Here is a 27,232-nt window from a genome sequence, read left to right on the forward strand (position 1 = left end):
AAAAAAAAATAAAGGCTGGGCATGGTGGCTCATGCCTGTAATCCTAGCACTCTGGAAGGCCAAGGCAGATGGATTGCTTGAGCTCCTTCAGGAGTTCCAGACCAGCCTGAGCAAGAGTGAGACCCTGTCTCTACAAAAAATAGGAAAACTGGCCAGGAGCTTGTCCTACAAACTCTGTAGTCTTAGGTACTTGGGAGATCGAGGCAAGATGATCACTTGAGGCCAAGAGTTTGAGATTGCTATGAGCTATGATGCCTATGACTCTCTAGTCTGGGGCAACAGAGTGAGACTGTGTCTCAAAGAAATAAATTACTTTGCTCAAAAAAAGAGAAAAAATACATACTTACTGTACTTTGAACTTCTTTCAAAAATAATTTAATTAATGGTCTTAAAAATTTTCACGGTACACCAGGGTGCCACAGCACACCAGTTGAAATCACTGCTCTAGATGGTAAGACCCTATAAGATAGAAATGGTTTTTTGATTCACTGTTGTGTCCACAGTGTCTAGAGCCATGGCAAGCAATAGTATTACTTGAGTGAATTACTCAAGTATTTGTTGAGTGAATTGAATGAATAGTAGACCAGGGAGCTATCACCTTTGAACATAGTTTGACATATTTTCCTTTAATTAGGGAGTTTAATGAATTGGTTAGGCCATTATAGTTCCCTGATCTCTGTCACGTTGTTAACTTTCTCCTTCTCCCAAACTTTATTAATACATGTTATGATAGAACTTTCCAGGAAGAGAGACATTCACATATAATATTTAGCCCTAGGAAAGTAAGTACCAACAGAGTTATTTTCCTACGAACTCTTAAGATGGGTGTCTTGTCTTATTTTGAAGGTTTTTAATCGACTTTGGTTTCCTCTTGTGAGACCTGGTGCTCTTGCAGTTCTTTCTCACATGCTGCTTAGTTTTCAGCACTCTCCAGAGGCGTTCCATTTGGTAAGTTATGACATAGCTTTCTACATAGAAAAAGCCTCATTTTTAAAATTTAGGTTAATATATGTGTAAATGAAAAGATTGTAGGTTGGTCCTAAATTGAACTATTCTCATGTTGCTTTATAATTTAGAAAATTAAGATTGTGGAATTTCCCTTCAAGGAATGTATTTTAGAATGTTTGTTTCTTACCAAAACTGCCCCACTTGAAACAACTGCTAGCAATTGAAAATTACTGCTCTACATGGGAGATGTCACTGGTGGCTGGCTGTTGTGTGTATCGACAGTGTAGAAGGATTAAAATGGTTGAAAGCCACTGACTGCTTTAGGATTTCAAAGACATAAACAGTTCAGTCCTTGCTTTATAAACCTAATGTTAGGCCTTTTCATTCTCTCTCAGCCTTATCCTATAAATCCTATTGACTTCACCTTTAAGATAGACAATCGTGCATTATAAGTGAGCTACTTCACTGGCTTTGATTTGATTTGATTTCAATTATTTGATTATCAGTTATTGTAGAGGAAGAATGACAAAATGTTTCTGGAATCTGTTCATGTATCTATATAAATTTTCACAGGAAAGTAGAACCTTAGTATGGTTTCCTGCTTTATCCAAAGTCTGATCCTCAATTTTATAGAACTAGAAACTTCTTTTTGGTATGATCACAATATAAAAGTCTTAGGGATACTGATTCCCCATAACAAAATTTCAAGGAGACTAATGAGAAATGCATAATTTTTAGCCAGAAATATGAATAACCTTAGAAACCTACATGCTCACATGGCTTGCTTAGTGCCTTATTCCTACTGAAGAAAAATCGACAAACAGGCATTGTAGTTTGTAAACCTTATGAACAGGGAATTGCATTATAGATTATCACTTAGGATGAGTGATTTCTGCAGTTAATTATTCTAATTTTGACATTTTCATTATGAAGCGATAACCTTGTATCTGTTTGCTATACAAACAAAACTCAAACTTGAGCCAGTATAGCAGGTTACTAGCAAGTAATCTTCCAAGGAAAAAAACATCAATTATTTGTCTGTGTCCTTAGGCACAATTGTGTGTAAGTCATTTGAGAAAAGGCTTTGGTTTCAATGTTTCAAGGAAGGAGATTCTCTAACATAACTTTATCTTTCACTCTAATGTTTATTGCTGTTCGTATTGAGGACATTTTTATATTTCTGTGATAAGTCACTTACACTCTAAACCTATTTTTTTGCTCACAGTTTTTTAAAAGATAGAAGGTAGCTCCTTACCTAGTATTGCTTTTATTCCTGAAAAAAGTAGTTAAAAAGATAAATATTTGAATTTGAAATATTTGACTTATTGAAATAAACAAGTATTAAATCATTTATTTAAAATATTGTTTTTGTTTTGTTCTTTTTGTGGCTGTGGCTGAGTGTGAACCCACCACTTCCGGCATATGGGGCCGGCACCCTACTCCTTTGAGCCATAGGCACCGCCCTAAATTGGTTTGGTTTTTTTTTTTCTTTCCTTCTCTGAGAAGCTACCCTTGAAGGAAAAAATTTAAATCATAAATTGAAAATTGTGATCTGGCTTACTAAAAACTAAAAGCAAAGACCTAAATATTGCTTAAATAGTGTCTAAAGCCTAACCCAGTACACCACTAAAAATAACATAGACATGTAGTAGTGGGTCATGTGGTAACTGAATCACCTATGACTCCATATAACTCAGTGAAGGACTCAAGACTAGGGGTTGCTGAGTATAAGCATAAATCTGGAGTCAACATCATCTGATGTTCATTATATTAAATGTTTAGAATATCAGGGCCACCTGAGATTGATGTTATAATATGCACTGTTACAGGTTAGGCAACTTTTTATATGCTTTTTATTAAATAGAAAAAAATCTTATTCTAAACACCCACTGTGGCAGATAGTAATAATAGAGACCAAAAAAATCAAAGCTTCTAATATTTTATACATTTCCTCAGAAAGTAACTTAAGTTTCCTGAGTATTATAATAATGTTTAGAAATATTTAGTTTCTCTCATTCAAAAAATCAACGTTCAGGAATTTAGAAAGTAACATCCTGTTTGGAAATGTGTTTCCATAACTGTAAATAGCTAAGTCTTATTTCCTTGTCAATGATAATATGACCATTTAGTGGATAACCATATAACCTGATTGCAAAGACCAAATGTACACTGGAAAAGCTTTTAGAAGATTTAGAATTATAAATTCAATCATTAAAAAAATTCCTTTCTCTTTTTTTTCTTCTCCTTTAAGTTTTGAGGAAACTAATTTTGGATTTCTGACTATTTTAGCAAGAGAATATCAGGTAGATGTGGCTTTATGGGATAGTTATAATTTAGATTTGCTGGCTCCACACCCATAGCATGGTGGTTACGGCGTCTGACACAGACACCAGAGCTGGAGGGTTCAAACTCAGCCCAGGCCAGGTAAACAACAATGACAATTGCAACAAAAATACCTGGGCATTGTGGCGGGTGCCTGTAGTCCCAGCTACTTGGGAGGCTGAGGCAAGAGAATCCTACTTGAGCCCAAGAGTTGGAGGTTGCTGTGAGCTGTGATGTGACGGCACTCTACTGAGGGTGACATAGTGAGATTCTGTCTCAGAAAACAATAATAATAATAATTTAGATTTGCTTGGAAATGTAGGGATGATAGCAATAGAGAAATTGGTAATTTTATGGTCACATCAAAACCTGTGATGGAGATTAAGGAAGGTAGTATGAAAGCTAAAATACGGACAGTGCCTGTGGCTCAAAAGGGTAGGGTACCGGCCCCATATGCTGGAGGTGGCGGGTTCCCCAGCCAAAAAAAAAAAATAGAGCTAAAATACAATTTAAGACCTGAAGCACAAGAATAAAGCTAGATATGATTGTTCTTTTTGTGGGAAGGAAAGGGAGTTGAGTGAAGCTTTATTGTGATTTCTGTTATTGCTGTTTGATATGATCCTAATAGAGATATAACTTCATTTTTACCATGAGTTAACAACTTTAAAATAGAACATAGTAAGCTCTCTTTTACCACAAGAAGTGTAAATATGTAGTATCTAGTTATAATTTATGATTAATTGGAAAATGTACAGTATCATGCTAAGGGATTAAGCCATTTTTTCTGTTTTGTTTTGTTTTTTGTGTTTTTGTGTTTTTTTCAGTTTTTGGCCAGGGCTGGGTTTGAACCCACCACCTCTGGTATATGAAGTTGGCACCCTACTCACTGAGCCACAGGTGCTGCCCTAAGCCATTTCTTTAAAATGGAATTTGTTTTATTATTTTAAATAACCTCTTGGCTCTGTTACCATTTGACTTTTTAGTCTAATTTTACAGTGAAAGAATATTTTACTGATTATCAACATTAACAGACTTCTTTATGATTAGGAGCAATGATGATTTTAGATTTCCCTTCTATTTTAGACCAGTTACTTAAAAATAATAGACATTTCTAACTCTCTTTGGGGGAGGTGGGAAATGGAGCTTTGAGTAAAGATAGGCAGACTAACACAAAATTATCATCTCGGTGCTTATTCTGAAAGTAATCTTGTTAACTGAGCTATAATTTTAGTTACATAGTTATTTCAAAATTCCCTTGAAATAGACTTTTAATGTGCAAAGTATGTTTAATTCTTTCAAGTGAAAAAGTTAAAATTCACACTAGATGGAGCTCTTCACCTAATTCTAGCTTTATTTTTTAAAAATGTGTTCCTATTGAATGATCGGGTAAATGTAATTTAATAGCATTTTTTTCACCTTAAGGCATTCTTTGTGACTGAAAACTAGATTTACCTTGGTATTCTAGAAATTTTTAACTCTGTTACTTTCATAGAAAAAGTCTGTGACTGAACTTAGAGAAAAGTATTTGCCATAACATTTGCATTCGATTTGTAGCCTAGAGAATTTGTTGCCAATTAAGGAATATTTGTCTTTTTTTTCTCTTTAGATTGTTCCTCATGTAGTTAATTTGGTTCATTCTTTCAAAAGTGATGGCCTGCCTTCTAGTACAGCTTTCTTGGTACAGTTAACCGAATTGATACACTGTATGATGTACCATTATTCAGGATTTCCAGATCTCTACGAGCCTATTCTAGAGGCAATAAAGGTATGATGATAGTTGTACCAATATAGACCAAGATGTAATAGATGAATGTGGTGAAACCTTCCTATAACCAGCTATCCTATTTACTGTTTTATGGTAGTGGACTTTTGTTTGAAAAATCCAGCCCAGGCACAGTGTCTCACGCCCGTAACCCTAGCACTCTGGGAGGCCGTGGCAGATGGATTGCCTGAGCTCACAGGTTCAAGACTAGCCTAAGCAAGAGTGAGACCCCATCTCTAAAAATAGCTAGGCATTGTGGCAAGTGACTGTAGTCCCAGCTATTCTGGATGCTGAGGCAAGAGAATCACTTGAGCCCAAGAGTTTGAGGTTGCTGTGAGCTATAATGTCACGCCACTCTACCAGGAGTGACAAAGTGAGACTCTGTCTCAAAAAAAGAAAGAAAACTCCAATGAGAATTATTTCATTAATGTAATTTTCTTGCTGCCATCATCATTCTAAATTAATAACCATGATTTTTTTTCATTTCTACAATGCCATCAATTTATAAGGCATATCTTTAAATTTATAACAGCTTTTAGGGAAATTTGTTTAAAAAGAAATGCTACAACTGTACTTGGTGGCTCACACCAGTAATTCCAACACTCTGGGAGGGCCAGGTGGGTGGATCCCTTGTGCTCAGGAGTTCAAGACCAGCCTGAGCAAGAGCAAGACCCCCAATCCATCTCTACTAAAAACTGGCCAGACATTGTGGCAGGGTCCTATAGTGCCAGCTACTTGTGAGGCTACAGTAAGCCCAGGACCTGGAGGTTGCTGTGGGCTAAGACACCACATCATTCTACCTAGGGTGACAGAGTGAGACTATGTTTTAAAAAAAAGAAAAAGAAATACTACATTAGGTGTATACAAACATAGAATTTGCATTTACATGCTAATATTAGACATATTAGAATATGTTAAAGCACATCTTAAGAAAGGGCAATTCAGTGAAAGATTTGACTTTGGGCTGGGTGTGGTGGCTCATACCTTTAATCCTATCATTCTGGGAGGCTGAAGCCAGTGGATTGCTGGAGCTCACAAGTTCAAGACCAGCCTGAGCAAGAGTGGAGACCCCATCTCTACTAAAATGAAAAACTAAGGCAGGAGGATCTCTTGAGCCCGAGAGTTTGAGGTTGCTAAGAGCTATGACACCATGGCACTCTACCAAGGGCAACAAAGTGAGACTCTGTCTCAAAAAAAAAAAAAAGATTTGACTTTGATTTTTTCCCTATTTTTTATTCTGTTTTTGCTATGGGCTTTTTATGAATACCTAAATTCTTTACCTGAATTATTTGTGGAGTCACCCTGTTTTTCTTTTTTTTTAAGAGTCTCACTTTATTGCCCTCGGTAGATTGCTGTGCCATCATAGCTCACAGCAACCTCCAACTCCTGGGCTAAGGCGATTCTCTTCCCTCAGCCTCCCAGCCTCCCAAGTAGCTGGGACTATAGGTACCCACCATAACGCCCAGCTATTTTTTTGTTGCATTTTGGCCAGTGCCAGGTTCAAACCTGTCACCCTCGATATATGGGGCCTGCGCCTTACCCTCTGAGCCACAGGCGCTGCCTGAGTTACCTTGTTTTTCAACTTTGTATAGTCAGTGGATCTAAAATGCAGTGATGCTGTTTGTGTTGAAAAAATGCGTCACAGTAAACACACTTTCCTCTCAGTAAACTTACTGTGTAATCAAGGTATAACTAAAGAACTGGAAAACTTAACTCAGCCAGACTTAATCAGAAGTTATTAGAAATCCTTTCTATTGATGGATAGGTGGAGTGGCTCATGCCTATAATCCTAGCACGCTGGGCGGCCTGAGCAGGTGGGTCACCTGAGGTTAGGAGTTTGAAACCAGCCTGAGCAAAAGCAAGACCATATCTCTACTAAAAACAGAAAAACCTTAGCTGGGGTCTGTGGTGGGTGCCTACAGTCAGTAGGTCTTAAAAGGCAGGGGGGTTGCTTGAGCCTAAGTTTTGAGGTTGCTGTGAGCTAAGACACCAGGCCATTCTACCCAGGGCACAGAGTAAAACTGTTTAAAAACAAAAAGAAAAAAAGGAATCCTTTCTATTAATGTTGATGTTTCTTTTTGAGGTCTGAAGTACAATATAAAGGTCTCATTATCTTTACTTCTTCTATATCTGAAATGGATTAAAAACATGTTCCTTTTACCATTTATCTAAATCACACTGATTTTGGTTGACCCTGGAACATAAGACTGTTAATTAATGTGTACCACAAGTATGGTACTTTGACACTGCAGAAATTAATTATAGACAGGAACATTTTGTCATGTATTTGATAGGAACTGTTAATCTGTTTTGACAATGTCACTGCGTCCACAGATTAAAGCTGTTAAACACTTGTTAATTTATTGCTGTTCTTCAGTTTTTCAATGCTTTTCATGTTAAAAATTCTGATAACTTAAATGGCTCGGAAGAAGCAAGGGACTCACTTTTAGCCTAAGAAAGCACTTTCTTTTAGCTGTGAACAAAAAAATTAGATTAAAATTCTTTCAGAAAATGTTCATTTTTTAAAGTCCAAAATGGTAATAGCAGTCTAGAAAAGCCCTACTGATTTTACCAACTTCCTTTATTCTCCAGTGCTCTACTTATGCTTAAAAACATTACACTTAGGCTCGGCGCCTGTGGCTGAAGTGGCTAAGGCGCCAGCCACATACACCTAAGGTGGCGGGTTCGAATCCAGCCCAGGCCCACCAAACAACAATGATGGCTACAACCAAAAAAAATAGCCAGGCATTGTGGTGGGCGCCTGTGGTCCCAGCTACTTGGGAGGCGGAGGCAGGAGACTCACTTGAACCCAGGAGTTGGAGGTTGCTGTGAGCTGTGATGCCATAGCACTCTACCCAGGGGGACAGCTTGAGGCTCTGTCTCAAAAAAAAAAAAAAAAAATTACACTTAAAATTTTATCTCATACTCCACAAAGCAGATAAGAAGAATCTGTATGTTGTAGTAGTTTTCTGTATGTTTAAATGTAAGATTGAGTTTTATTTTTCAGAGTAAGAAGTCATCATGCCTACATGCTTTCATTTTTCTTCCCCTAATTACTTTGGCCTTTTATTTTTAAAGGTTAATACTGAGTAAAAGTAGTGAATGAAAAGGGACATTTTTATTACAAAATTTGACAGCACAATGTATATTCTTTAGCGTACTCGGTTGTGCACTAATTTAAGTCTTCATTCTTCTGCCTTTACATAGCACTGCAGTATAATTTCTGATCTCAGAGTTTTATTTTGTAAAAACTCTCATATTTTGCTGGCAGATATGGAATATAAATTGTTCAAATGTGACTTGGATTTCTGGGTTTTGCCTATTCTTCAACTTGATAAACTCTGCCATTAGGAGAGATTACTCTGCCATGCAGTGTAACTTGATTTTTTGATGACTCATTAGGTACTATTAGTGATTTCAGAACTAAGGGGGAGAAAAGAAAGTTCAAATGTCAATGTAAGGATCTTCTTTATGCTGTTTATTAATAATAAAAATAGTTTTTATTTTACCTTTAAGCTGTTTTTCCTTTTTATGATCTATAGGATTTTCCTAAGCCCAGTGAAGAGAAGATTAAGTTGATTCTCAATCAAAGTGCCTGGACTTCTCAATCCAATTCTTTGGCATCTTACTTGTCTAGACTTTCTGGGAAATCTGAAACTGGGAAAACTGGTCTAATTAACCTAGGAAATACATGTTATATGAATAGTGTTATACAAGCATTGTTTATGGCCACAGAGTAAGTTTAAATTGAAATCTTTGCATTTTAACTGTAGAAATTGATGCATACTAATGAAATGTAAGGTGGTGGAATTATCTACATGTTATTTTTTTTATCAGTGGTATAAATGTGTTAACATTTCTTACATTACCTTAATTCAGATATGAAATGGCTTTTAGTGTTCAGAAACTATTAAATTGTTAACATAGAATTCCTCTTGATTATTTACATTATTCATTGCATTTAGAATCCCACTATTTTTTCTTACTTACTCTGATTTGATATTTAATAGTGTCACAGAGGAATTGACTGGACCTCTTCCAAAGACTTTAAGTGTCATAGAATACTTTGCTGTTCTGGTATCCCATAAGACATTGTATTTTTTTTAACCTATATATCTTTTTTTCTTTTTTTGAGACATAGTCTCACTTTGTTGCCCTTGGTAGAGTCCCATGGCTTCATAGCTCACAGCAACCTCAAACTCTTAGTCTTAAGCAATTCTCTTGCCTCTGCCTCCCAAGTACAGGAGCCCTCCACAAGGCCCAGCTATTTTTTAGAAGCAAGGTCTTACTTTGGCTCAGGCTGGTCTTGAACTCATGAACTCAGGCAATCCACCCACCTGGGGCCTCCTAGAGTGCTAGGATTATAGGCATGAGCCACTGCATCCAGCCTAACCTCTGTATCTTTTAAGATCATTTTTAGTTTTATCTGCTTGTAGATGTTTTATTTATCAAGTTAACAACTTCATTGTTGGTGTTTAAAAAGTTTAAGCTCTGGGGCAGCGCCTGTGGCTCAGTGGGTAGGGTGCCAACCCCATATACCAAAGGCAGCAGGTTCAAACCCAGCCCCGGCCAGCTAAAACTGCAGTGGCAACTGCAACAAAATATAGCTGGGCGTTGTGGCAGGTGCCTGTAGTCCCAGCTACTTGGAGGCTGAGGCAGGAGAATTGTTTAAGCCCAAGAGTTGGAGGCTACTGTGAGCTGTGACATCACAGCCCTCTACTGAGAGCCACAGAGTGAGATTCTGTCTCAAAAAAACAAAAAATGTTTAAGCTCTGCTTCCTTCCCCAAGGCAATAGTTATTGAACAGATTTCTAAACCAACATATTTCATTGCCCTCTTATGAATTTATTTACTTTTTTTTTTTTTGTGGGTGGCACCTACGAGTAGCTCAGTGAGTAGGGAGGGCATCAGTGAGTAGGGTACCTGCCCCATATACCGAGGGTGATGGGTTCGAACCCAGCCCTAGCCAAACTGCAACAACAATAACAACAAAAATAGCTGGGCATTATGGCGGGCACCTGTAGTCCCAACTACTTGGGAGGCTGAGGCAAGAGAATCGCCTAAGCCCAAGAGCTGGAAGTTGCTATGAGCTGTGACATGATGGTACTCTACTGAAAGAGTTTAAGGTTGCTGTGAGCTGTGATGGCACAGTACTCTACTGACGGTGACAAAGTGAGACTCTATCTCTAAACAAACAAAAAAAAAATTGCAATCAAACAATTAGGTTTCAGAGGTTTTTAATTATCTAAATTCTATCTGTGAAAATACACAATAATGATGAACTTCCTGAAAGACAAAATTCTGGTTGAAATTTTATCTTCATTACCAATGAAGTATTCATGGAACTTGCCCAATAAAGTTTACAAATTGAGCTGTGAGCTTTTGTAAATTGTCATGTCTGCCTATTGTGAGCTTTTGTAATAAATGGTCATGTCTGCCTAGAGGAATCAATCATAAAAAGCAAAGTGGAGAGTTAGCTTTATTTGGGGGGCCTTAGCTTATAATGTCATCACTCAGGTGGTTTTGGTTTAGTTTGGTGTATTGTTTTGTTTTCTGCTGTTTGTATTTGGAATTTTTTTTTTAAAGAAAAAGTGTATACTCTTAGGTACAAGAGTCCATATCTTACCACTAGAGGTCATCTAGACCAGATATCTCATTTTACAGATGACAAGAGAAAGCAGAGACCCAAAGCAACTGTAACTGTCAAGAGCCCCTCTTACTGAAGAGTGGCCAGAAATCAATCTAGTATTATTAAATAGGAGAACAGAGTATTTTATTTCTTAAGTAATATGTTAATGCTTTGTGGTTTAAAAAAAAATTTAGATATACTTAGCAAAAATCAAACACACCCATTCCCAAAGATAATATATTAACAATTTTGTATACATTGTTCCATATCATTTTTGTACAGTTATGATGAGTTCATATCTAATATGAAAACAAATGCATTAAAAAAAAATTAGAGAATTTTAATTAAATATTCTTTCTAACCACTCTCTTTTCTCATTTAATAATTTGTGTTGGAAACATTTCCACATTAGAGCAATATAGAGCATTTTCTTTGATTAGACCCAAATTACTATCCAAAAATACTATGGTATTTTGAACTTATATATTAATACATGGACCTGTATCTCTTACCAGCAAATTAGTCTTTGGAATTTTTTCCAATTGGAGGAAAATTGTCTTTTTGTTTCAGTTTGCATATCGCTGACCATTATAGATTTTTTTACCCTCTCTGTTTTCTTTATTCATTTGTGTTTGTCTTCTAAAAAACCTATTCTTTTCTTTAAACATTTTTGTTGGGTCTTTTTCATTTTCGTTTTGATTTATATATGCTCTGGATGGTAATCCATTGTTACATGCTTCCTTCCAGTCATGTGATTGAAATTCTTTTACTTTCCATAGGTTAATCTGCTACTTCTCATTTATAATGTCTGGATTGTAAAAAGCTCTAAAGCAGTGGTTCTCAACCTTCCTAATGCCGCAGCCCTTTAATATAGTTTCTGTGGTCACGACCCACAGGTTGAGAACCGCTGCTCTAAAGTTTCCCCTTTTTTATTTTAAATACTGTAGTAGTTTTGTGTTTTACATTTAATTAATTATTCTTTTGGCATTATGGTAACATAATATATTATTGAACTCCATTTTTTTCCAAATGAGTACCCAGTAGTTCTGTACTATTTTTTTGAATAGTTTACCCTTTCCGATGCTATACTATTACCACATTCTTTAAATCACTTTAACTTTACATTGTGTTTTGATGATAGCATATTTTTTATTTCCTGCAAATTTGAAAGAATGTATACGTTACTTAACTTATAACTAATAGCTTAATCTGTTTCTATTTGCTAATCTAGAAAATAGGCATAGCATGTGACAACACCTAGGCCATATAATACGTGTTCCATTTATTGTCATTCTCTCCTTCCTTCTTACTATATTATAGGTGGTTACTTTGTTAGGTAAAGGGTCATCAGGTAAGTGATGTTTTACTTCAGGGTAATGAGTCCTTGAACTAACTTTCTTTTAGCCTTTAAAAATGTGTTTTAAAATGTATGTGCGTGTATACATATACACATAAATCATTATATTTCATTCTTTTTCAGTTTCAGGAGACAAGTATTATCTTTAAATCTAAATGGATGCAACTCATTAATGAAGAAACTGCAGCATCTTTTTGCCTTTTTGGCTCATACACAGGTGAGTGTATATGTTTGCAATTATGCTTACGTTACTGCATTGCAGTATTCTTTGTACTTGGCATTATACTGAACTTTTTTAATGGATGAAGTATCACATATCTTACCTAGCATAACAAATCCACTTAGAAATGCTAAAGAGATACTGCTTAAAATATCTAAATGTCAGGATATGCCCTAAGTTTTTATTTCTTCTCCCTGTTTCCAATGCTTACAGATGAATATTGTGCTGACCCATATTCTAAAAATTAATACAAATATGATGTGATTACCTATCCAAAAAATAAAGCTCTTTCAGGAATAATTCTTCTTAAATGCATCTTTAATAGTTTACAGATAAAAGCTACTAAAATAATTTTGTAGTACCTTGGCTTCCTTCTCTTTTCTTACATATATGCCCTTTCATTATTACTAAAGATCTCTGTAGTTCAGTTTGTCTTAAGTTATGAACCTTAAAATTTTGTGATATTTTATGTCCACAGAGTAATCAAAGTAAATTAATTTATGCTAATGACAAAGAAGGTCATATATACTAAGTATTCATTCAAAAAACATTTATGGAAAGACATTTTATTCAGTCTCGTGATAAGCATTCAAAGAAGAATCCCTATGTTCAGTGAACTTAAGGTTAGGTTTTGAACCTATACACATGAATAATATGTATTAAGTGTAATATATTATTATATTCTGGGTTTATTCTGATTGCCTTTGTCTCACAGTGGTCGAAATGAGCAGTTTTAGCTAGGCTAGAAGAAAAGATAATTTAAGAATTCATGGGATTTGGTTGATGGGAATACCTCATTTTTTATCTACAAGCTGAGAAATCTCTCTAGTACAGCTTCTTAAATAGAAAGAATTGAGACATATTGACAGATGATAATGATGGCCTGTGAGTAGTTATATACTCAAAGAGATGATATTATTCTTTATTGGGGGGAATATGTTCACATATTAAATTCAATATATAGGACCAAGAGAAATGAGAAGTTTCTTATTCTTCACTCCCCCATTGTTTCATAGTAAATTGATTTCTGTACTAGCTTTATTCCTAGTCTGAATTTACCATATAATATGTATATAAGAGGTCAGACAATTAAGTTCATGAATTCATCCTAGAAAAGGTACTACATACTCTATTGCTGAATATCACTAAGGTCACCAGATGGGCAAGGGCAGTACTGTGAGACAAAGGCAATCAGAATAAACCCAGAATATAATAATATATTACACTTAATACATATTATTCATGTGTATAGGTTCAAAACCTAACCTTAAGTTCATTGAACATAGAGATTCTTCTTTGAACGCTTATCATGAGACTGCATAAAGGTGACTGTAGTGATATTCAGCAGTAAGGTATGTACTTATTTTTCAAGAATGAGTTCACAAACTTGATTCTCAGACCTTGTATTACAACAACAGCTCTGATGGCCATTCCAGCAAAAAGAGTTCTAAAATTGTTTTGAAGGGTAGACTAGGCACTGGCATCCATGCACAGCTTCCCAAGGGAAGTACCTCAAAGGTGACCATAGGGATATTCAGAAATGAGGTCTGTAGTACTTTTTCTAGGATGAGTTTATGAACTTAATTTTCTGACCTCATATGTATATTTATGCACACATATATATATTATATTAACTGTATTAGAGCTATTAGAAAAAAAATCCTTAAGGGAGGTTTTTCTGCTACCAAGAAAAGAAGAATAGAAATTAATAAGAGCCTAATTAAAGTTCTGTCACAGTTGAGACCACCTTTGGTAACAGACTGACAGGGTTTATTTTAGGTAGGTCGATATCCCTATATAATTGAAAAGTCTTTTTTTCTTCTTAACGTTATGATTAACAAAGCTAATGTTTATTGAGCATTTGACATTTTTTAGCCCCTTCATTAAGTGTTTCATCTCTTAATCTTCAAAACCAGTGTATCAGGTAATCTATAAGGTATGTCCCCATTTTACAAATGAAGAAACCGGGTTTAATCTACCTGCTTAAGTTGCCTGCTCATGCAGACATGTAAACAGGATTGGGATTTGAACTAAATGACTGATGCCCATGTTCGACCAGTATGCTCTACTTTCTTCAAAATGCTATAAACACCCATAATTTGGGTGAATTAGTCTTCTTTAACTGAAGACTCCATTGTTATATGCCACAGATATTCAAACTGTTGGGAGAATTCCAGAGTTTCAAATTATAATCTCATCTTTTCAGATGCCTTTTGAGGTTTTTCTATTTTCTTTTGCCATGACAAAATTTAGGATTTGAGCCTAAATCACTCTGGAGTACATGATCAACCACTAGTCTAAAGTACCTCTCTAGAAGCAGGGAGCAGTGGCTCATGCCTGTAATCCCAGCACTCTGGGAGGCCAAGGCAGGTGGATTGCCTGAGCTCACAGGTTCAAGACCAGCCTGAGCAAGAGTAGCGCGAGACCCCATCTCTAAAAAATAGCTGGGCATTGTGACAGGTGCCTGTAGTCCTAGCTATTTGGGAGACTGAGGCAAGAGGATCACTTGAACTCAAGAGTTTGAGATGGCTGTGAGCCATAGCGCCACAGCGTTCTTCCAAGGGTGACCAAGTGAGATTCTGTCTCAAAAATAATAAAATAATAAAATAAAAATAGTGGCATTGTGGTGGGCACCTGTAGTCTCAGCTACTTGAGAGGCTGAGGCAAGAGAATTGCTTAAACCTAAAAGTTTGAGGTTGCTATGACCTATGACACCATAGTACTCTACCAAGGGTGACAAAGTGAGACTGTCTCAAAAAAAAAAAAATGTTCTTCTGAACTTTAAAAAAAAAAATCAGCGAATTGTGTACATTTCTAACATGTACCCCCAGTAAAGGAAATTTTCACCTACAGTAGGTTTGCATGACTGTATAGACTTATTCCCCTTATTACTTTGTTCAAGATACATATTTATTAATGAATCCCTTTTTTCTGATTTGCTTTTCAAAAAAGTTGTGAACTCAAACGCATGACTGTCAGAGAGGAATAATGACAGGAATATTACATCAAGTGTTAAGTACCTGGGTTCTAATGTAATCATCTTTTTCACATATTTAGCTGTATGACCTTGAGCAGGTCACATTTTTCTAGTTCTCAATTCTCCTCTGCAGTAGGCTTCCATTACCTAGACTTATTTCTAAGTAATTTTATCTGACCCTAAATTGCCCTTGTGCCTGGCACTTTATAGGAAAGACTGGGTGCAATGTAATTTTATATAATCTTCACTAAACATTGTATATTAAGATTTCAGTTACTTAGTTCATGCATCTTGTATTTTCTCCACTGCTATCAAAAGAGGGAAGCATACGCACCTCGGATATTCTTTGAGGCTTCTAGACCTCCATGGTTTACTCCCAGGTCTCAGCAAGACTGTTCTGAATACCTCAGGTTTCTGCTTGACAGGTAAAAAGTATTTTTCAAATTATGATTTGAATTGCATCTTTTCATAAGTTTATTAATGCTTAGTATTTTTACCTTTAAAAATATATTTCAAGCAGGGCACAGTGGCTCACACCTATATAATCCTAGCACTCTGGGAGACCAAGGGAGGTGGCTCCTTTGAGCTCATGAATTCAAGACTAGCCTGAATCAGAGCAAGACCCATCTCTAAAAATAGCTGAGCATTGTGGAAGGTGCATATAGTCTCAGCTACTTGGGAGACTGAGGCAAGAGAATCACTTGAGCCCAAGAGTTTGAAGTTGCTGTGAGCTATGATACCATGGCACTCTACCAACAGTGACAAAGTGAGAGTCTGTCTCAAAAAAAAAAAAAACATTTCAAGTGTTAATCTTTAAAATACTCTTGCAGTTATTATTTTTTTTAAAGGTTTGTTTTTCATTTCGTTTCTGTTTTAGATTTTCTTTCTTTATTCAGCTGTTTTCAAAGTGTAATACAAGGACCCCTAAGGGTTCCCAAAACACTTTCAGGAGTGTGTGAGGTCTTCTCTTTTCTTTTCTTCTTTTTTTTTTTTTTGTGCCGTGACTAGGATGTTAAGAGGTCATCTCTTTTCAACAACATATTTTTGTGAGGCCAGATTTTCTTTATTGTTTCATCCAAAAAACTATATTACAATAGATAGAATGACAAGAAGATAGGAGGACCCATCTGTCTTCAATTAAACCAGATACTTACTTGCAAAATGTAGAACAGTACCAGCCTTCTCAGTAATTCATTTCGGGTTTTATAAAATATAACTGTGTTTCATTTTTTAAATATTATTTATATTAACATGAAGTGGGTTTGTTATTTCTAAAGGTAATATTTCTAATATGTTACCAGTTTTTTTCTCAGTTTTTAAATAGAGTAAATGTTGATACATATAATCCACATAAACAAAAGCACTTGCATTGTTTTTAGTTATTATATTTTCAACAGTATAAAGGAGTCCTGGGACTAAAAAAGTTAAGGAATCACTACTTTAATCAGTACGTAACTATAGGACTTAGGTGGTCTTCTAACCACTTAAAGAAACGTATTATCTTCTTATACTTCTCTGTCTCTTCCCTCTTCTTTGTGTTAATGAATAGTAAAGTTCGTTAGGCTCAATATGTGCAACCTTCCTTCCATTCAACTCGGGATTTATTCAGTGGTTTCTTTGTGCCAGACTTTCTGTGAGATGCCAGGCAGGCAGGTACACAGTAGACCCTTCAGGGTGACCACTTCTCTACATTGACCTCCTCCTTAAGTTGACCTGATTTTCATAGACCAGACATGTTGCTCTTGTATGTATCAGTACAGTAAGCCTAGGTCCTTATGTTGACCACCTCCATATGTTGTCCCATTTATTACTTATAAAGGAGAGGTTCTACTGTAAGTAGTAACTGTGAATGTAATAAGTGCTATAAAATAGCAGCAGGAAGAAGGTTTAATGAGAATATAGAGTAGTAATAGCCTCCTAACTTCTCTTCTGCATTCTTGAACTATTAAACATTATTTTTAATGAAAAGATGAAAAACTTTATTTTTTATTTATTTTTTAAGACAGAGTCTTACTATGTCATCCTCGGTAGAGTGCTGTGGCAACACAGCTCACAGCAACCTCAAACCTCACTTAGGGCTTAAGTGATTCTCTTTCCTCAGCCCCCCAAGTAGCTGGGACTACAGCACCTGCCACAACACCCAGCTATTTTTTTGTTGTTGTTGTAGTTGTCATTGTTATTTAGCTGGCCTGGGCCGGGTTCAAACCCACCAGCCCCCATGTATGTGGCCAGTACCTAACCACTGAGCAACAGGCACTGAGCCAAAAAAATATTATTTTTCAAATTAAGCATTATATATGATAAAAATAACTTGGTTATTTATTTAAACAATGAATATTTTTAAATAGATAATGACATTTAAGCTTAAATGAAGTAGCTATATAATGATATACTCTCCTGCAGGCTCCATGAAGAAGAAAAGATCTTGAAAGTTCAGTCCGCACATAAGTCTCCTGAAAGTCTGGGGTACAGTGAAACTTCTTTACAGGAAGTAGATAGTAAAGCAGCTGTACTAACAGAGACTTCTTGCATAATTGATGGTGAGAAGACCTTAATAGAGAAAATGTTTGGAGGAAAACTACAAACTCATATATGTTGTTTGAACTGCGGGAGTACCTCACAAAAAGTAGAAGCCTTTACAGATCTCTCACTTGCCTTTTGTCCTTCTTCTTCTATGGAAAACTTGTCTTTCCAAGGTCCAGCATCATCACCCAGTACACAAGGTAGTGATCTAATGCAACCCACAGTACCGGGTCCTTCAGAAGAACCAGTAGTTTATAATCCTGCAACAGCTGCTTTTATCTGTGACTCAGTTGTGAATGAAAGAATAGGCAGTTCTCTTGATGAGTTTTACTGTACTGAAAACACTTCCATCCCTAATGAATCTGACAAGAATCTTGTTAATGAAGATGTACCTCAGAAACCAGGAGGCGAAACCACACCTTCAGTAACTGACTTACTAAATTATTTTTTGGCTCCGGAGATTCTTACTGGTGACAACCAATATTATTGTGAAAACTGTGCCTCTCTTCAGAATGCTGAGAAAACTATGCAAATCACGGAGGAACCTGAATACCTTATTCTTACTCTCCTGAGATTTTCTTATGATCAGAAATATCATGTAAGAAGGAAAATTTTAGACAACGTGTCACTGCCACTGGTTTTGGAGTTGCCAGTTAAAAGAACTACTTCTTTTTCTTCATTGTCAGAAAGTTGGTCTGTAGATGTGGGCTTCAATGACACTAGTGAAAACCTAGCTAAAAAGTTAAAGCCTTCTGGGACTGAAGAACCTTGCTGCCCAAAATTGGTACCCTATCTATTAAGTTCTGTTGTCGTTCACTCCGGTGTATCCTCTGAAAGTGGCCATTACTATTCCTATGCTAGAAACATCACAGGTACAGAGTCTTCATATCAAATGTGCCATCAGCCTGAAACTCTGGCATTAGCATCCTCCCAGAGTCATTTACTAGGGAGAGAGAGTCCCACTGCAGTTATTGAACAGGATTTGGAAAATAAGGAAATTTCAAAAGAATGGTTTTTATTTAATGACAGTAGAGTGACATTTACTTCATTTCAGTCAGTCCAGAAAATTACAAGTAGATTTCCAAAGGACACAGCTTATGTTCTTTTGTATAAAAAACAGAACACCACTAATGGGATAAGTGGTAATAATCCAACCAATGGCCTCTGGATAAATGGAGACCCACCTCTACAGAAGGAACTAATGGATGCTATAACAAAAGACAATAAGCTATATTTACAGGTAAGTTGAAAATGTAAGCTTTATTATTTGTGGAAAATATTAAACAATTGACAGGTGGTTAAATGAGTGTCCTCGGACTTAAACATATTCAAGGAATTCTGAAACTTGAGTCTGGATTTATATAAAATTGGCCAAACCTATATAATTCAATTGTCTTACTTTCTGATATTGCAAATTAATTATGAAAAGTAGCAATTAGATGCTGTATGGAAGACCTTATTTGTTTTTAATTAAAGAAGATGTATTCATTATAAAATCATGTCATACAGAACATCTAACAAAATGGAAGGAAGTATCCTGCCTCTTCACCTTAAGTCTCAATTACCAGGAAAAACAACTGCTAAATTTGGTGTTTATCCTTGCAAGATGTTTGTGTAAATATTTGAAGGGCTATTTATTGACATTCACATGGAAAAGATGACACTAAACAGTAGTGTAAAGAAAGGATATTTGTATTCTTTCAGTATCTGGGCAGTAAAACCAAGGACATTGTACAATTAGTAAATAAAAGCCATGGAATAAATATTTCATGAGATTAATTTATTCATAAATACACTTTTTCAAGGAGTTAGTGATTTTTATTACTTTAAAGTTAATAAAGGTCTTACTGAAAGTATTTTTTTTGAAGCCTACTAGCTTGTACTGAACATAAAGGATCAATAGTAAATTATGGGTGAAATCATAGGAAAGGAAATTGCAGGTATATTGAATAGTCCCAAGTGATTCTGAGTTTAAATGAGTAGATTTTTTAAATTTTTTTATTTGAGAGTCATAAAACTAAAATATACAGATAAAATAAGAGAAGAAATGAGCCACTATAGTACTGATTTTTAGAGGGAAATTTACTCAAAAGCTTTCAAATTGACTACATTATAAAATAGCAAATAATGATGCATGATACATTTTTATTTAAAGAAGTACAGCAGTGTTGTACAGTGACACAAAACAATAAACATTACAGAACCTGCTGCTCATGGTGGCTCACTCCAATAATACTAGCACTCTGGGAGGCCAAGGTGGGTGGATTGCCTGAGCTCATGGGTTTGAGTCCAGCCTGAACAAGAGGAAGACCCCCATATCTAAAAATAGCCAACCACTGTGGCAGGTGCTGGCAGTCCCAGCTACTTGTGAGGCTGAGGCAGGAGAATCATTTGAGCCCAAGAGTTGAAGGTTGCTGTGAGCTATGAAGCCCTGGCACTCTACCAAGGGCACAAAGTAAGACTGTATCTCAAAAAAATAAAAACATTACAGAACAAAACAGAAATTCAGAATATTTGTTTAGAAATGATTCACTACCAAAGACTCGTCTGACAGCCAGTCAGCCTATGATCAAAGTAATAGAAATAGAATATATTTAACTGTATCCCTCTTAATGGATATCCTAAAAGCACTAGTTATTAATTGTTGTGATTCTTAAAGATTGGAGAGAGATTATGAATTGGGCTGCAATAAACATTCTGGTGCAAATATCTGCCCAAGTGCCCATCGACCCATGAATGGATTAACAAATGTGGTATATGTACACAATGGAATATTATGCAGCCTTAAAAAAGATGGAGACTGTACCTCTTATGATTACACGGATGGAGCTGGAACATATCCTACTTAGTAGAGTATCTCAAGAATAGAGGAAAAAGTATCCAATGTACTCACCTTTACTATGAAACCAATATATAATCATCCACACTTCCATATGAAAGCTATAACCCAACTACAGCCCAAGACAAAGGGGAAAGAAGAGGGGCAGGGAAAGAGGAGGGAAGATGGGTAGAGGGAGGGTAAGTGGTCAGACCACACCTATGGTGCATTTTACAAGGGTACATGTCAAATCTACTAAGTGTAGAGTATAAATGTCTTAACAATAATTAAGAAAGTGCAGGGTAGTGCCTGTGGCTCAGTGAGTAGGACACCGGCCCCATATACCAAGGGTGGTGGGTTCAAACCTGGCACCGGCCAAACTGCAATAAGAAAGTGCGGTGAAAGCTATGTTAACTAGTTTGTTCTAAGTATTTTAAGTTGTATATAAAACCAGCACAGTGTACCCTATAAATGCATTAATGTACACAGCTATGATTTAAAAAAAGATTGGAGAGATAGAATGAGAGAAGAGGGTTAAATTGAAGTAGAAAATGTTTGTAATATGAAATGTAGACCGACCTAGTACAATCTGGACTTTTAAAAATATTTGTATTAAGGCAGGGTGCTACAAAGTGAGACTCTGTCTAAAAAAAAAAAAAAAAATTAAAACTATTTGTATTGTCAGGCCAGGCATGGTACCTCATGGTACTCCTGTGAGCTACTCCGGACGCTGAGACAAGAGAATCACTTGAGCCCAAGACTTTGAGGTTGCTATGAGCTATGACGCTACGGCACTCTACTGAGGGCGACAAAGTAATACTGTCTCAAAAAAAAAAAAATTCGTATTGTTGGTAATTGTGTGAAATATATTTATAAAAGGAGAAACATGGCTTTTGAAAGAAAAACTACTCTATTTTTGTGATTGGAATGCCAAATGCTTTTATAGCCATAACAGCTACTTACATTACATCCTCACTTTAAATGACTTTCCAGTTTAACTGTTTTACCAGTTGCCTCATTACATTCTGATTATATACAGTGTTTGAGCATGAGCAGCTTTTCATTATTATTTGAAGGTTATATTTTTATAAAGGAAAAGTGTTATGTGAATTCAGTTTTTCAGTGATGTGCAGTCAAAAATTATATCTGAAGTTTCATATTGGCAAGTTGTTTAATGCAGAAAACGATATTGCAGAATTGTACAATAAATTTATGTATGTTAAGACTGGCTATTAAAATTTCATTATCCAAGTGCCTTTTTAAAGCAATAATAAGTATTCAGCTCTAATTAGGAACTTAAGTATATTTAGGTTGTGATTATTCACTTAAAATACAGGAATGTGATTGATAAAGGCTTGAATTATAAAGTTTCTCATACCATTTAACCAAATTATTCTGGTTTTTAATTTTGTATTGAGAGATTCTATGATTTATTCTGTTATGCTGATGAACAAACCTAATTGCCAGGCAGTGGGAAATTAATGTTGAGATTTTGTATACAAAAGTTATCAGCTATTGTATTTCTGCTGTCATTTTGAACACCTAGAACATGTCTTTGTGTGTGTTTATTCATATTCCCATTTTTGTTTTTATATCCATTTTTGAAGTATAGTTCAAAATTTATGCCCATTTGGCACACCTCCTGGGTGCAGGACACAACTACAGCAGGGACCATACCTAACATAGACATTGTAACCTAATCATTTGTACCCTCATATTAATCTGAAATTAAAAAATAGAGAAAAAAATTATGCCCATTTCATATCTAGTGCTTTATATTATAAAACATGTCATGCTTTATAGTAGATTACTATATCTAGATTAGAATACAGCTTTAGCTTTAAGAAATAGTATTATACTGATTTATTAAACACTAAAAAAAGTAAGGATGTAGAGGGAACATTTTTAATTTCTTTGCTCTTGAGCAGTACTACATAGGAACTTTCCATATTTGTGCATGGCGTTCAGAATCACACTAAAAACTCACCTTAAGATAATTTTACTTTTGTTTTCTTTTGTTTGTTTTTTGAGACAGTCTCACTTTGTCATCTTTGTTAGAGTGCCATGGCATCACAGCTCATAGCAACCTCAAACTCTTGGGCTTAAGCGATTCTCTTGCTTCAGCCTCCCAAGTAGCTAGGACTACTACAGGCATCTGCCACAACGCCGTCTATTTTTTGTTGTTGTTGTTGCAGTTGTCATTGTTGTTTAGCTAGCCTGGGCCAGGGTTGAACCCCCTAGCCTTGGTGCATGTGGCCGGCACCGTAACCGCTGTGCTACAGGCACCAAGCCAAGATAATTTTACTTTTGGCTCTGTGCCTGTAGCTCAGCAGTTAGGGTGCCGGCCACATACACCAGAGCTGGCGGGTTCAAACCCAGCCCAGGCCTGCTCAACAACAATGACAACTACAAGGAAAAAATAGCCGGACATTGTGGTGGACACCTGTAGTCCCAGCTACTGAAAGGCTGAGGCAAGAGAATCGCTTGAGCCCAAAAATTTGAGGTTGCTGTGATGCCATGGCACTCTACAGAGGGCGACATAATGGGACTCTATCTCAAAAAGAGATAATTTTACTATTTTTAGGATTTTATTTTTAAATTTTAGGATTCCACATCTAAATTAAACTCACCATACCAGATTTATAAGTGTTACAAAGAAAATGTTGCCTTTTCTAGTATTGGCAGGATTAGTGGTTTTGAAAAGCCCGGGCAGAAAATCCTGTGTGACAAACCATTTTATACTCTAGGTAATAAATAGCCTGACATATAGGAAAATAATGCAAATTGTAGATCTCAGAGTAAATTTTGGAAAGGGCTTTCCTCTTCCTTCAGTCCAGCTTCCATTAGGAATATCTCCATTTTTTCATGGCTAGTTTCACAAAAACTATGCCTTTGGTTAGGATCCAGGGAGAGAAAGATTGTGTAAATGCCACTATCATACTGTGAAGATTAAGCGCCTATCCCTCCCATATCTACCACAAACAACAGCTTTCTATTTTTCTTTTTTTTTTTTTTTTGACAGGCTTACTTTGTCACCCTTGGTAGAGTGCAATGGCATCACAGCTCACAACCTCAAGATTCCTGGCCTCAAGCAATTCTCTTGCCTGAGCCTCCCGAGTAGCTGGGACTATAGGTACCTGCCACAACACCCGGCTATTTTTAGAGATGAGGTCTCACTCTGATTCAGGCTGGTTTCAAACCTGTGAGCTCAGGCAATCCATCCACCTCAGGCCTCCCAGAGTGCTGGGATTACAGGGGAGAGCCACCACGCTAAGTCTAGGCAGAATTTGCCGTGTCTTTTGGGAACCGAATTTCCTAAACTCTATCTTACATATTCATTCAGCTTTAACTCACTAGAGAATACCATCTGAATCTGAAACCAAATATTACTTCTTGGATATAGAGTCATAGTTTTGTTGCTTGTTCGGATAGTTTAATACGTTATAGAGCTAAAGGAATGAAGATTTTGGTCTTTATTTTTGTGTCTGTGGTATATCTATGGCTTTTATTTTCTATCTGTAACATTTGAAACTCTTTAATTTTACAGATTGGAGAATAAATTAACACACATTTCCTCAAAAATACTGTGTGGGAGGCTCGGCTGCTAGGGCACCGGCCACATACACCGGGGCTGGTGGGTTCAAACCCAGCCCAGGCCTGCCAAACAACAATGACAACTACAACAATAACAAAAATAGCTGGGCGTTGTGGCAGGTGCCCAGCTACTTGGGAGGCTGAGGCAAAAGAATCGCTTAAGCCCAATAGTTTGAGGTTGTGTGAGCTGTGACACCATGGCACTCCTACTGAGGGTGACATAGTGAGACTTCGTCTCAAAAAACAAAAAAAAATATACTATGTGGGTAGGCATCACACAGAGAAGCCAGCAATTATAAATGTTGTAAATAACATAGTAGATACAAAAAGAATTGCAAGAACTATCTTGCAGATTAAATTGCTTTACCAGAGACAGGTTAATTAGGGCATTCTGTTATGAGGGTTTCTTATCAAAGGTCTCTTTCAGCTCTAACAATGTGATTCTTGGTCATTCTGTGCATTGGGAGTCATACAGCAGACACTGTATGCTATTGAGGAATAAAGTGTCCATAATATGAGGGGTAGATGTCAGGATAAGACTGGATCATTTTTCTTCATAATAAAAATTGAGCACCTTATGAAGAGGGAAAAATAGTTAAAATTTTTTAGCTAGAAGTATGAAATAATATTTACTTGGGCAGGTAGAATAGTTACTGGGATTTAAATTGAAAAATTGGAAAAATAGTTTTTGTTATTAATGTTAACTATATTTTTGAAAGTCCTTCAGGATTATGCTAACACGTTAAGAGTTACATGCTATTACCAGTGGCTTTTAGACCTTATTATTAGCAACCTCATTTGAAAGCTAAATCCTGTCACAGGAAAACAGGCCCATGCTAGAATATTTTGAATATTCTTCCAAAGAGTTTGTGGGCCCCTACTTTTGGAATCCAGTTTTACACCATGCCAAATGAATTTGCCATCTTTTATTCACATTTACTTCCTTTGACGCTAAATACCCAATACTGTTACAACCTAATATGTGCTTGCAATGTAAATAAATATGACTGATTGCTGATAAAAGCTCTATTAATCTGGTAAGGAAAAGTTTTAAGTACTAACGTAAGGAGATAAGCTTTGTTTTACTCATCTTTGTTTTTTGAGGCCAGTCTTACGAAATTTAAGTTTTAAGGGAAGCATAGGAAAAATTTAGGCTTCTTATATTTTTACCTTTTAGTGAAATCACCCATATCCATATAGCTCCAGTTAATAAAGAGTAATCCATTGAGATAAGCTTTGAATTCTACACTTTGTGTATCGGGAAAGAATCTATTCCTCTATGTGTTAAAGAGTGTCACAGCAATTGTTGTATTTTCTGTAGAGAGATTTTATGGCTCAGGGGCTTTACTTTCCTCTCTTACGAAGTGAGATATTGAAGCAGTATGAATGGCTTTTAGGATCTGTTGTTTGTGGAGTTGCACCAGGATTTTGCTCTCTGCCTTGTTGCTCCAAAGAAGACTGTGTGCCTCATATCATTTGGTAAGGATTTGATAAAGATTTGATATAGTCAATATTTTTAAAGTTATTGAGATTTGAAGGACACCAAAGATTAAGATATTTGTATAGGTGATATACTCAGGCATTGTATTTACGTTTTCATTTCATAAAAATTATTTTTAATTTTAGGAACAAGAGTTGAATGCTCGAGCCCGAGCCCTACAAGCTGCATCTGCCTCCTGTTCATTTCGGCCAAATGGATTTGATGACAATGACCCACCAGGAAGCTGTGGACCAACTGGTGGAGGGGGTGGAGGAGGATTTAATACAGTTGGCAGACTCGTATTTTGATCCTAAGAGAATTCAAAATGCACTAGTCACAAAAAACCCAATACTTTGACTGTTAAAATGTCAGACTGTAACAAATAACTATATCTATCTTTTATTTTTCTTTTGGACCCTTATACTTTAAGAAAACCAATACTTACTTTTATTTTCTTGACAATACATTTATTAACAAAATCCATCATGGGAAAAAAATCTACCTCTTAAAATTCTATTTGCTTAAGCTTATGGTTAGACATGTTTGACCAAAAACGTTCAGAGGAAAATATGTACCTGGTCCCTAATTAAGCTGCATTAAATTTGGTAGAAACATTTAAATGGTTTATCTTCAGTTTTACTGCAAAAGAATATAATTCATTTAGCATTCTTTATAAAAGAATGGATGCCAGAGGTAAAGAAAATACTGTTTTTTAAAAAAAATCCTTTATTTCTAATGTAATTACCCCATTATTAAATTCAAGTCTTTGAAAAAGACTAGAGATGATACAGTCTCTAATGAAGGCAATAACATAAAATGTATCAAGTTACAGTACTTTTCAGGATTTTGTTTAGTGCTGTTTTCAGCATCACTGTATCTGCATTTCAAGTACAAATGTTTTAAGAAAGGATTATTTATACATATGTGCTGAGTTGATTTTAAGAAGGGTGCATGATCCTATAGGAGCAACATTTTTACCTAAAAATTGCTAACTTTATAGTATTTCTAATTGTTCAAGGATTTTAAAATTCTATTTCAGGGAGTATATCTTCTGTGTGTTTTGAAGAAAGTGAGTTCTGTATGTGCCTTGCAGTACTGTAATTAAAAAATAGGAATCTTTGGCTGAGAATAAGTTTTTTAAAAATGAAATGTTAGGAAATAATTTTTGTGCTAACATTAAAATTATAACTTTTTGAAAGGTATTAGATTTTCCAGAAGTAAAATCTGATGGTTCTAAATCATTAAGTGTGGTAGTTCATTTTTAACTCTTTAGAAGAATTCAGAAGAAATGAACCTAGCTAAGTAAAAAATCTTTCTTGATTTTGTGATTTAATCCTCAGAATATTAAACATTGATCACATATTTTTAGAGTTGTACATATGGATTTTTGTCTGTTTGTTTGAGTCATGCGTTTTGCAGTTTTCGTTTTGTGGGTTCAGATAAAATGTTAAAATGCCAGCCTCTACCTTCCTCAAATTTTCTTTTGCCAGGAAACTGGAAACGCGTCAGTTCTCTTGGGTCTTGATTATACGGTGTTCAAGAGTTATCCCAATTATCCCCCTTCCTAAAGGTTTTAACTTATCCTTAGTTGTGCATTGTTCT

The 27,232-nt window shown here is 35.9% G+C and overlaps 1 protein-coding gene across 2 annotated transcripts in view; it reads left to right on the forward strand.

Annotated features, from left to right (window-relative positions):
- USP38 (ubiquitin specific peptidase 38) overlaps nt 1–27,003 on the forward strand; it is a 39,684-nt gene extending 12,681 nt beyond the window's left edge. Inside the window, exons 4-10 of one of the 2 annotated variants that reach the window (XM_003790187.2) lie at nt 847–948; nt 4,877–5,035; nt 8,575–8,768; nt 12,142–12,235; nt 15,534–15,640; nt 17,619–18,978; nt 25,777–27,003. In XM_003790187.2, the coding sequence (XP_003790235.1) occupies nt 847–948; nt 4,877–5,035; nt 8,575–8,768; nt 12,142–12,235; nt 15,534–15,640; nt 17,619–18,978; nt 25,777–25,938 (2,178 nt within the window). In that variant the 3' untranslated portion in view covers nt 25,939–27,003. The remainder of the gene's footprint in view (nt 1–846; nt 949–4,876; nt 5,036–8,574; nt 8,769–12,141; nt 12,236–15,533; nt 15,641–17,618; nt 18,979–25,776) is intronic. The other variant, XM_023513457.1, reaches the window with a different exon arrangement.
- The last annotated feature ends 229 nt before the right edge of the window (nt 27,004–27,232 follow it).

This window comes from Otolemur garnettii, unplaced genomic scaffold (genome assembly GCF_000181295.1).
Source record: "Otolemur garnettii isolate 467f Iridium unplaced genomic scaffold, OtoGar3 scaffold00041, whole genome shotgun sequence".
NCBI classification, from domain to species: domain Eukaryota; kingdom Metazoa; phylum Chordata; class Mammalia; order Primates; family Galagidae; genus Otolemur; species Otolemur garnettii.